Source organism: Rhinoderma darwinii, chromosome 1, assembly GCF_050947455.1.
Source record: "Rhinoderma darwinii isolate aRhiDar2 chromosome 1, aRhiDar2.hap1, whole genome shotgun sequence".
Lineage (NCBI taxonomy): Eukaryota > Metazoa > Chordata > Amphibia > Anura > Rhinodermatidae > Rhinoderma > Rhinoderma darwinii.
Window position 1 is genome coordinate 505103816 of NC_134687.1, and position 12474 is coordinate 505116289.

A 12474-nucleotide genomic window follows, 5' to 3' on the forward strand; every position below is an offset into this window, starting at 1 on the left:
ATAAGGAAGTACGAGCGTAGGACCCTTGAATAGAGGCTAAAGCGCGTTCCATAACACAATTATTGTTAAAGAGGCTCTGTCACCAGATTTTGCAACCCCTATCTCCTATTGCAGCAGATCGGCGCTGCAATGGAGATAAGAGTAACGTTTTGTTGTTGTTTTTTTTAAAACTAGCATTTTTGGCCAAGTTATGACCATTTTTATATTTATGTAAATGAGGCTTTCTAAAGTACAACTGGGCGTGTTTAAAGTAAAAGTACAACTGGGCGTGTATAGTGTTCGTTACATCGGGGCGTTTTTACTTCTTTTACTAGCTGGGCGTTGTGTATAGAAGTATCATCCACTTCTCTTCACAACGCCCAGCTTCTGGCAGTGCAGACACAGGCGTGTTCTCGAGAGATCATGCTGTGACGTCACTTCCCCAGGTCCTGCATCGTGTCGGACGAGCGAGGACACATCGGCACCAGAGGCTACATTTGATTCTGCAGCAGCATCGGCGTTTGCAGGTAAGTCAATGTAGTTACTTACCTTCAAACGCTGATGCTGCTGCAGAATCAACTGTAGCCTCTGGTGCCGATGTGTCCTCGCTCGTCTGACACGATGCAGGACCTGGGGCAGGAAGTGTGACGTCACAGCGTGATCTCTCGAGAACACGCTGTGTCTTTGCACTGCCAGAAGCTGGGCGTTGTGAAGAGAAGTGGATGATACTTCTATTCACAACGCCCAGCTAGTAAAAGAAGTAAAAACGCCCCGATGTAACGAACACTATACACGCCCAGTTGTACTTTAGAAAGCCTCATTTACATAAATATAAAAATGGTCATAACTTGGCCAAAAATGCTCGTTTTAAAAAACAAAACAAAAACGTTACTCTTCTCTCCATTGCAGCGCCGATCTGCTGCAATAGGAGATAGGGGTTTCAAAATCTGGTGACAGAGCCTCTTTAACAGATAAGATTACTTCACTCATATTAGGCACTTTTGTAGATTTTCAGTCTTTTGCAATCAATATTTTTGCAGACAGCAATACATGAAAAAGTATGTTTCTGATACCCGGAGAGAAATCCACCAATCCCACATGCAGTAGGGCTAGAGCAGGGGCGAGCTGAATGTCAACCCCTAAAAGAGATCGTAAGAAATGTTCTACTTGCTGCCAAAAACTGGACAATACTGTACACTCCCAGAAAATGTGGAGGATGGTACCCTTAGAAGTGAGGCACCTCCAGCACCTATCTGATAATGTTGGATATATTCGCGACAAACGACTAGGAGTGTAATACCACCTATACATTATTTTCCTACACGCTTCCAAATGTGTAGCGCACTTAGAGAGAGAGCAAGCTAGATTGAAAGTGGCTTCCCAATCCTGCGTACTTATAGGGATTCCCAGATCTCTCTCCCAATGCCCCAGACAAGGAAATTCCTCCCGAAGCAAACCCTCACACAATACCTTATACATTTTTAATATCCCTTTGCATGTTTTATCCAGATTAGTGAATGACAATTCAAAAGGCGTTTTAGGGGAATCAATCAGAGGAGGCAATGTACTCAACAAATGACGTATTCTAAGAGATTTATAGAAGTCCCTACGGGGTATGTTGTACTTCAGACATATATCATTAAATGCCATTAGATGAGTTTGCTCCATAATGTCAGAAATACACTCAATGCCGGACAACAGCCAATTTTGGATATCAATATCCGGTATCGGAAGCGGAAGCAGTCGAAGAGGAAGATCAGAAAATCTCACCGGGATTATAGGGTGAATAACAGTAATTTTTTTCCAGACCTGGAGGCCTGCATCAATCGTTAAAGAAGATTTAGATATTTTAGCACCAGTGGACAATAGACACATGCGCACTTCTACAGAAGATCCATCAAGTAATTCCTTTTCCATAGAAATCCAATGTTTCATAGGAACTTCAGTCTTCCACATTCTGGCTTGATCCAATATTACTGCATAATAATAATGAGCCAAGTTCGGGAGACCCAAACCCCCTTTAACAATTGGCTGGTATAATACCTCCGCAGCTACTCTAGGGCGGGAGTTTTTCCATATATATGTATTAATTATACCTTGGAGTCTTTTAAGATAAGATACCGATAGCAGAATAGGTACATTTCTAAATAGATATAGTATTTTTGGGAGGATCATCATCTTAACCGCAGAGATTCTCCCTACCCTCATACTTCATGTACTTGGATAAGTCTGCTTCTATCGCAGATACCAATGGTATATAATTATATTTATATAAAAGAGAAGTGGGGTAGGTAAGTTGTATTTCTAAGTATGAGAAAGAGTGCTCAACCCAAACAAACGGAAATTTCTTCCAGAGAGAGTCCAAACGAAGACGAGAAATATTCATACTCAAAACCATGGACTTAGTAACATTAAGCTTATAGTACGAAATTGCACTAAAAGCCTCCAATATCTTAGTGACCTCTAATAGAGATGTCTCAGGGTCAGATAAAGCAATGAGCACATCATCCGCAAATAAGCCAATTTTATGAGATATATCCCCCACCGTTATCCCACTAATAGCAACAGATGACCTAATGGAAGTAGCCAACGGCTCCATCACCAAGGTAAAGATGAGTGGAGATAAAGGACACCCTTGTCGAGTCCCATTGGTTATGTTGAAATTTTTTGATGTACATCCAGAGGTAAATACCAATGCAGAGGGAGAAGAATATAGGGCCATTATACTATGATGCGCCGTACCATGAATTCCAAAAGCCTCCAGAAGTAACCGCAAATATCCCAAATGGACCCGATCGAAGGCCTTCTCCGCGTCCAAGGAAAGAAGCAGAGAAGGCGTGCCGCAAATCTGCATGAGTTGGCGGATTGTGCTGCAGATATGCTCTCGATTTTCACCCTATGCTTTGAAAAGGGTGAAATCCGCTATAAAAAATTAGGCTATTGAAAAATCGAATGAGCATGCTGCGATCTTGGAAACCTCTTTGGAAAATAATTTCTCCAGATAGTGCTACATTTTATCTTATCTAAGCATCTTATACACGATTTTAAAGTATTTGATTAGTGTTGACCATGTTGTATTCAACAGTTATTATTGCCACCCAATATGTATGGGGATGGCGTTTCACTTGTTCAGTTACATCCTTGTTCCACAATACTATTGTTATAAATGGCGTTTCCTAAAGATAGAATTACGAAAAAGGAGAGACAGAATTTACATAATAGTATATAAAGAAAAACTTGAAGGGGTTTTTCCCACAATAAAATATCTGTCACCTATTCACAGGATGGATGAAAAACGTTTGGTTGCTGGGACCCCCACCGATCATTTCTACAGGGGTCCTAATTTTCTCCTCACCCAAGTAGGCGAGTGCAGTGCTCAGAAGTTATTCATATGTGTGTCTGAAGACGCCTAAATAATTATAATGGAGAAGGTTTTTTTTGTGTGTTTCAGAGGCTTTGCTTTAATGGGTATTCAGTCCCCTCTTCTCCACAGACCTTTTGAGTATCTTTTATGTGTGCCATGGACAAAGTGACACTAGAGCAGAGGTTAAAGAGGCTCTGTCACTAGTTTAGTAATGCCCCATCTCCTAGCTACTCGAATAGGCGCTGTCACGCGGATAATGCTAGTGACAATTGTCTCCCAAAAGGTTTATGATTTGAAAAGTTATGAGCTTATTTCTAAATCTGCAAATGAGCCTATACTAGACATGTGGGAGGTAACCGCAGCGATTCTCCTGAGGTGGAGCCTCCTCACAGCCTCTGACACTGTCCTATCAGCATGAAGCTGCTTCACAGTGTGAGAGACTGAGGCTGGAGGAAAGGGGGATCACTTCAAACAGCCATATCTCAGGTCACTGGTTCTGAAGGCATATGAAAGAGGAGATTCGAATCTTTCATATGACGCCAGGATGGCTGTGAAACAACCGGAGATATCGCCAGTTGAATACACAGTCCGGAATGGAAGCTGTATAAAATATGATCACGCTGTGTTGCTGGGTTGTGAAGAGGAAAAGCTGTATGCTGCTGATTGGACAGCGTCATACAGAAAACATTACACCGCCCAAAGAGAAAGTAACCTCCCATTTGGCAAGTATAGTCAAATTAGCAGATTTAGAAAAATGCAGATAACTTTGCAAAAAATAAATGTTTTTGGAAAACAAAATACACTGTAGTTATCAGCATCATAGCGCCTATTAGATTAGTTAGGAGATAGGGCATTAATAAACTAGTGGCAGATCCTCTTTAAACGAGAGAGAGACAAAAACACAACTTGAGATTTAGGCCCAGTACACATCGTTTTTTGACGCGGAAACCTTGTCTGATTCTGGGACAAAAAAAAACGGCCGAATCTGTCTCCCATTGATTTTAATGGAAGGCAGAGAAAGCGTTTTTCATGGCGTGTTTTGCCCCCGGCGCTCAATGAAATTGCAGGCAGGTCAAAATCTGCCTAAAAATTTACATACATGACTGATGTTTTCGGACACATTGAGTAGAATGTATCAGACTTATAAAATAGTATTTTTTTCAACGTATCTGTAAGTACAACAACTATAAATTAGAACAAAGCATAATTGATCCCACATCAACACAGAACTGATGGTGCAGAATTGGACCAGATCCATATGCTTACCACATACTTTTATTTATTCATGTCATGCTTTTTGCCATGTAGCTTGGTGTTCAGTAAGGCCCTATTCACACTATCATCATGGATTATGCTTCTGAAAAGTAATTTTAACTATGCTAGATGTGTTATCCAACGGATACTGGCAAGTACAAGCGAACCCCATTGGCATTAATGGGATCCGTCAGGGTTCTGGTATTTTTGACTGCAAAAATAGCCAGCAGACTGCGCTACTCTTGCTGTCAAAAATATTGGAATTTATGGAAGCCCAGGTGGGAATAGTCAAACCTTTTTTATTCTGTGTTATCAGACAGTTATATAAAATTCACTTTTGCATAGAGAGCCCACAAATTCCAGAGGAATTTCCTAATTGGACTTCTGGTTTTGTACATTTTGGATTAAGGGAATGTCCCTGTAAGTAGATGGCTAGGTAAATAAATGTAGTTCTTTTTACGCATTTATCGTGTTTTAAACTTTTGGGTTAAAAATTGTATATCATATTTTTTTTCTTTTTCTTGTGCGGTTACTTTTATAGGTTGCTGAATACACAGCTCTGGAAGAACAACTGCAGAAAGCCCTGGCAGATTTAGAAAATAGAGAGCGTCAAATTGCAAGTGATGAAATTGAGGTATGATCTTCTCCTTTATCCATTTACTAAAATTGCAAAATAGATTTTCATTTTGAAGAAACCATCTTGCTGTAAGCGAGGAAGAGTCTTTATTATCATCTCATTAAAAATCGCCAAACAATCATTAAGTCAAAGCAATCGATCTTACGATCTTTCGGAAAGGTCAAGTATTAAATAAAGGAAACACTGTAGTTAGCACAAATCTAGAATAAAAAGCGGAAATAGTCCCAAATACACCAAAATAAACTTGTAAATTTGGGTCTTGATGACATGAAGTTGTTCATTTGTTCTTCCTTCTCATATGTTGTAAAATATGACCGTGCTTCCATAGTTTCACCTATGAAATGTAATGCTTTCCGCCTAGGCGAGGATGGAGTAGGGGAATCATAAATCTTCGGGGTCATGTAGAATATCCTGCTTTGTGTTCTTGGCACAATCCTATTGGTAAAATCCGACATTTGCTATGATACAGACATAAAACAGAAAGTAACTCTGGTGCCTTAAACATTTCCTTATCTAAGACACATTAATTTATTCTGGACATGTTGACGTACTGGATCTGTACTAGGGAAGTTTTATTAAGATTGTCTTCTGTTAAAGTGTAAGTTTGTACATATGTGTAATTCACTTTGTATAAATGGAATCCCATTGTGTTACCTTCACTTTTATTATTATTTTTTTTTATCATATGGCCCATACCATATGTATGTTTCTGTACATTGGTGCCGTGTTTTAGTTTATTACAATAACCCAAAATAGTGTGAACGTTTGGTGTAGGACAATAGTTTATTTTTTTTGTTTTGGTATTTTAGTGTTCTAGCTTTCTAATAAAGGGGAACTTTTCTACTGTATTGATGGTTAATCCTGCTTAGGGCCTTTTCACATCAGCGTTGGCTTTCCGTTGAGGGGTTCCGACAGAGGTTTCCATCGTGGAACCCCTCAACGGAAAGGCAAACGGAAACGGCTGCGCTATTGATTCTGTCGAAAAAACTTAAACCTGACGGAATGGTGACAAACGGAAACCATTCGCAATGTTTCCGTCACCATTGATATCAATGGTGATGCAAACGGAAGCTAAGGTTTCCGTTTGACTTTCTGTTGGGGGGTTTACCCGACGGAAACTTCAGACGGAACCCCTCAATGGAAGGGCAACGCTGATGTGAACAGGCCCTTAAAGATATTCGCCACTTTTTAGCAATATGGTTAATTTAACTGTGCACCGAAAGTGTTCTTACTTTGGAGATTGAAATTTTAATAATTCAAACTATATAGTGAGATCTCAGGAATGCCTGCTGAAGCATCGTGGTTTTTTGTTTTTTTATATATGCTACATACATTTAACTTTTTTTTATTTATTTATTTATTTTTTTAAATTGTTAGAGAACCTTGTGCGGAGTTAAACTAACCTTATTTATTTTGCCTTTGAAACACTTTACGTTCTAAAATATTTAAAAAAAATGTTTCTGCTTTGGTATCACTGTTATTTAAATGCTAAAAAGCCAAACTGGAAGTCATTTTTTGCTCACGCTGTTTTGGAAATTCCACATTGATGGCAATTGGTTTATTTAGTAAGTACTGTAGAAGGTGTTTTTTTAGAATACATAGTTGACGTGGGGAGCGCTTTTTTCATATTGCAGTTAAAGGGTAACTGAAGTTTAAAAAAACTTCTGACATGTCAGAAGTTTTGATCGGTGGGGGTCTGAGCACTGAGACCTCCACCGATCCCTAAAATAAAGTGGCAGAGTAGCTCGGGTGAGTGCTGATTCGCTTAATTTCTGATCGACTTTTCTCGGAAAGCCGAGCAATTGTTGTGCGGGCTCAGACTTTCTATTGAGTCCGTACACCAATTGCTGAGCTTTCTGAGAAAAGTAGATCAGAAACTAAGCGGCTCTGCACTCACCCAAGCTTTTCTGCCGCTTCGTTTTAGCGATCGGCGGGGGTCTCCGTGCTCAGACCACCACTGATCAAAACTTATTTGTCACTATGACATGTCAGAAGTTTTTTGAAAGTTTAGTTACCCTTTAAATTAGGTGTCTTTTACTAACCTGAGAAAGTAATCCCTATAGTCCTAGTTCCATATGTGCTACTTTTCTAACCAACTTTTTACTTTACAGTTAAAAAAGGCTAAGGCAGAACTTCAGTTACAGTGTGAGCGGAGCGTTCAAGAGCGTCAGGACTCAATAAGAAGAGTTAGAGAAGACTGTGTACATCAAATAGAGCTCGAGCGGTTAAAGGTTAAGCAACTGGAGGATGACAAGCTCCGGATTCAGCAGCAGGTAATTGGAAGACCTATAGATAGTCATTTTGGTGATGTAACTGCAGTATTTCATATTATCTTAGAATATAATTTTTATTATTTTTATGAAAAACAAGTGTACATAAGATGTATAAAAGGTATCCATACCTAGCTATCAAGATATCTACAGTGCATGGTCATAAGTACTCAGACTTATGGACCATTACAGCGACTTCTATTGTTTAAAGGTGCATGACATTAAAGTGGTTGCCCATGGATGATTTGTCCGCAGGATAGGTCATCAGTATACGATCAGTGGGTTTCCGACACCTGGACTCCGCACCAATGAGATGTTTCCAGCTACCACCTGGTCACTGTATAGTGCCCGTGCTACAGAGCTGCAGTAACCCAGCACGACCGCTATAAAGTGGTCGGAGCCTTCTGCTTCCGGCACAAGCCTCTGCATTGCTTCCGGCAGCCGGAATAGCTAATCGGTGCTGGGTCCGGGTGTCGGACCGCCACTGATTTCTTATGCTGATGACCTATCCACAGGATAGGATCAGTATATAAACAGCCCCCAACCTAAACAACCCCTTTTAAGCCTAATAGAAGTGACGAATGGATAGGCAGTGTCCTAAGATGCCAAAGTTTCAACTGGTCAGTTCGTCAATTTTCAGCTCCTATAGCTGCCACAATCCACTATAGGCCCTATCCATTTAAATAAAGAACAACATCATGTCCATATTAGTTTTGTTAATCTTCATGCATTTGTTTGATAATTGACTTTCTTCCAGTCTACTGTAAGTTCATTTTATGAATTGGAAATATCGGAATTGGCAACCATGAATGGAAAGTCCGCAAAGGCTCGGGCTACACAATGACATTGGCTGCAACACATGTGGCACGGCCAAAGATTGCTGTCACACTGCCTGCAACGCAAACCAAGAAATGTGGTGGGTTTGGACTTCTTGCGACGGTCGTGGTCGTAGCAACTTGTGAATCGTCTGCATTCACTTTCATTACTTGCATTGCAGGCAGCACGATAGTGGTCTTTGGTCTTTTGCCGTGGCACGGCCATGGTTGCCGTGTAGCTCTAGCAGAACAGGACTGGCGAGTGCCCCTAGTACATAAAATCTTTCTGTAGTTGCACTGCCAAATAGCACTGTACATTGAGATCTTCTTAATTTGGTTATTAATGACTGAGCATCTACATATAAGATTTAGGTCTATGTGCAATACCAACCATTAACCACTTATTGGCAATTTTAGTTTATGCACATTTGATAAGAATATTTCCCATCTAAAAGTGCTAATGTTTGGTAGAGGAAGAACGTACTGTGAGCTGCTTTTCAGGATCTAAGCAGGGTCCTTTTTTCCTATGAACATGTTTGTTTGCAGAAGTCAATTGCAGTTTCTTCTTGAGCATACAATTTGTTTAACGCATGCTCCGTAAAAAAAAGCTGTTGCAATGGTGGTCTTGGTGTTTGCAGAGTGCTGTTGCAATGGATTGTTGTCACAGCGTACATGCACCTGCCCATTTGTCATTTTCTTGGGATGTGTTGGCTAATTTAGTGTTCATACGTTTTGGGGTGAGCCCTGCCTCCATTTTGGTCCTGCATTTGGCCCAAGGTTGTTTTTAATTAAAGTGAAGCTGCCTACCCAGAGTTCATTCTGCAGGCTTAGGCCTCATTCACACGGCAGGGTTTCCCGTCCGGGTGCCGGCCGTTCATAAATCGGCCGGCACCCGGCTGCATTAGGAATGATAGACCCCTAATGGGGCTATTCACACGACCGATTTTTTGACGGCCGGAAAATCCGGCCGTCAAAAAATAGGACATGCTCTATCTTTGCCCGGGCACCCGGCCGCCCGGCTCCCATAGAAGTCTATGGGGCCGGGTATTACACGGCCATCACCGGAATGTGTTCCGAGTGATGGCCGGGTTTCCCGTGGCTTGCGCTCTATCTCCTCCTCCTCACAGCGCAGAGTGCATGTGAGGAGGAGGAGTTGATGCCATTCTGACGAATGGCATCGCTGCACACTGTGTTGCAGGGCCGGGGTGTACAGCAGGTGGAGGGAGCGCTGCGCTGGCTCCCTTCCCCTGCTTGTTAAAAGCACCCTGGCTCGGCGACACCTTAGATGGCGCCGCTAGTAGCAGCAGCTGCTGCGGCTGCTACTACTGCAGCGACGCCACTATAGCAGAGCAGGGAGGTATCTCCCCGCTCTGCTATGTGCTAGCCGCACTTTAGCTCCTTGAAGGAGCGGAATCCCCGTGTGTTCGGGGATTCCGCTCCTGGACAGAGCGCTTGATGTCTCTGTCCATATCTGGGCAGTGACATCAGGGGAAACTCCTGAAGCGGAATCCCCGAACACATGGGGATTCCCCTTCAGGAGCTGCCGCTGATGTCACTGTCCGGATCTGCCCGGCCCGGCACGGATGCATAACTTTATGCAAACCGGCCGGGCAGAATGGCCGATTTTACCGGCCGGCACTCGGGCTCGGACCCGACCCGGTCGTGTGAATCCCGCCTTAGGCTTAGGTTAGGGATCCTCTTAAAATGGTTGCCTTGTGATGCAGGTGTGCTCACACAGTTGAATCAAAATGTGCACTAAGAACCTTACTACTTATTTTTATTTATTTTTTAATTTAAAACATTTTTTTATAAATAAAAAATGGGTTAAGTGTGGAGGAAATTGACCTTAACTGGGTTTTCCATCTTTTTATAAAACCCCAGTAATAGCTGCATTTGGGTAAAAATAACACAGGGGCACATATTCCTCTTTAAAACCCTCCACTGCTCACCTCAACGGTTATGTGGCTCCATTCTGGTCTTTGCTTACTTGGCTGCAGTGATGACTTGCCGTACTCAACATGTCACTACTGCTGCCAGTGAATGCAATGAGGACAAACTGGATCAGATCTTCTCACCCAACATCCGTGGCCAGCCTCGCTGATTCTTTAATGGATACAAATCCCAGCAGACATATATCCCCTCCCAAAAATTATAAAATACATAGAAAAAAAAAAGTATCACTGAAACCTCTTTAGACAAGTAGTTGCTTATCTAAGGTAATTAAAGACCTTTTCCACCAAGTGGAGATCTGCTTTTTTGATACAGATCTCCAAAGCCTTCATAGACACCTAGTTAGTATACCGAACTTTCTCGTGACTTTTCAGAATAAGCTGTAATGTGTGTGTACATGAGGAATAACACTATTTCTGGCCATTATATGACTTGTATATGGCATTTGTTTTAGCAGTTTTTCCCTCTGCGGGCTCTCTCTCTAATTCTCATTTTTCCCTGAGCTAGTGGACGGAGCCTAACGGCTATCATGTAACCTATACACGGCACGCATAGGGAAGAGGAGGAGAATCCTGCTCTCCTATCTTTATCACACATATATATATTATTTGTGAGTATACTTGGGAATAGTAGACTACGCTATTGTTTCCGGCAAAACGACAGGTCCGGTGCACAAAAGAGACAAACTGAAACCACGGGCACCGGCTCCGTCACCATTGAAATCAATGGTGATGGAAACGTTGTCCGTTTGTGTCTGCTCAGGGTCCCGTTCTGACGGAAACCTCCGACGGAACGTCAGAATGAGACCCCAACGCAGATGTGAACAGAGCCTCATATGTATAATGTGATTTAGGAGAAATAAAAAGTGTAGGGCCAAACTGTCCGTGATTATAGGATTTAGTGGAGGGCAGTTTCTGTATTTTATCTCTTGTCTGTGTTTTTCTTGTGTCACTGGGCAATAAATAACATTTCACTTTTGTTTCCTAAATTTGTTTTAATATCTTTCTTTGTGTCTTTTCTGCTGCTTTGAGATCAGTTGTAATTTATGGTGGCAGCACGATTTTTGATATCTGTTTAACGTCTATAAACATAGGGTTCATGGGCTGAGTACTGACATGTTCTATGTCCTCAGCTTGCTTCTTTAAGTAGCCAGTTTTAATGGGTTTTATATCAATCTCTGTCTTTTTTTTTTTTCCTCAGCTACAAGACGCTGAGCATAAGTTTAAATTACTGGATAAGGAGTTTCATCAGTACAAGGAGCAGCAAAGCAGTAAACCAGAAATCCGATTACAGTCCGAGATCAATCTTCTCACACTAGAAAAGGTAACATTGACTTGTCCATCCTATGACGTAACTTATGTTCTTGTTCCTTTTTCTTGTTTTCAGGATATTCATTTTCAAGGGAAAAATGTACTACAATTTCCGAAGTATTTGTTTACTCCTGTCATGGCTAAATAAACGAAAAGTACAGTCTATTTGTAGGAGGTATAAAGTATTTATACATTGTTAAAAATAGGCAGGTGTTTAACAGTTTGGCGCTGCAGACATTTTTTGAGGGTTTTTTTTTCTCCCCGCATTCCTAAAGTCCTAATTTTTTTCTGTCGACTTAGCCTTAGACGTAACTTTATTCTGAAAGTCAATACAATTGCGACGATACCAAATTTATTTATATATATATATATTTTTCTTTATTACTAGTCTTACAAAGAAAAAGCTATATTTGTTAAAAAAAAAAATTTGTTGCTATATTCTCAGACACATAACTTTTATTTCCAGCAGGTAAATTTGAGGGCTTGTTTTTTTGCGGAGCAAGCTTTAGTTTTTATTCTTACCATTTTGGGGTACATGAGACTTTGTAGATTGTAAGCTCTTGCGAGCAGGGTCCTCCATTTGTTTTAATTGTTAGTTGGTTTTGTCACTATGTATTGCCTGTTAGGGTTGTCACGATACCAGTATTTGGACTTCGATACCGATACTTTGTGTAGTATTGCGATACTCGATACCAAAACGATACTTTTGCCAACAATAAAAAAAAAAAAGTTCTTCCATTTTCTGATGTGAGGCACGTGGTATTATGAATTTGGAATCTCCATGTGCCTCACATTAATAGTAATCAACCCCATCATGTTCCTCAGTCATAATGGACAACTTTGGGTTAATGTGTGAGGTACATGATGGGGTTAATTACTATTAATGTGAGGCACA

At 41.1% G+C, this 12474-nt stretch overlaps 1 protein-coding gene across 1 annotated transcript in view; it reads left to right on the plus strand.

Moving 5' to 3' along the window:
• The window catches only part of CEP120 (centrosomal protein 120), a 91964-nt gene that overhangs the window by 41936 nt on the left and 37554 nt on the right, over positions 1-12474 (plus strand). The window contains exons 15-17 of the mRNA XM_075836165.1: positions 5139-5231; positions 7346-7507; positions 11470-11592. Of these exons, the coding sequence (XP_075692280.1) occupies positions 5139-5231; positions 7346-7507; positions 11470-11592 (378 nt within the window). The remainder of the gene's footprint in view (positions 1-5138; positions 5232-7345; positions 7508-11469; positions 11593-12474) is intronic.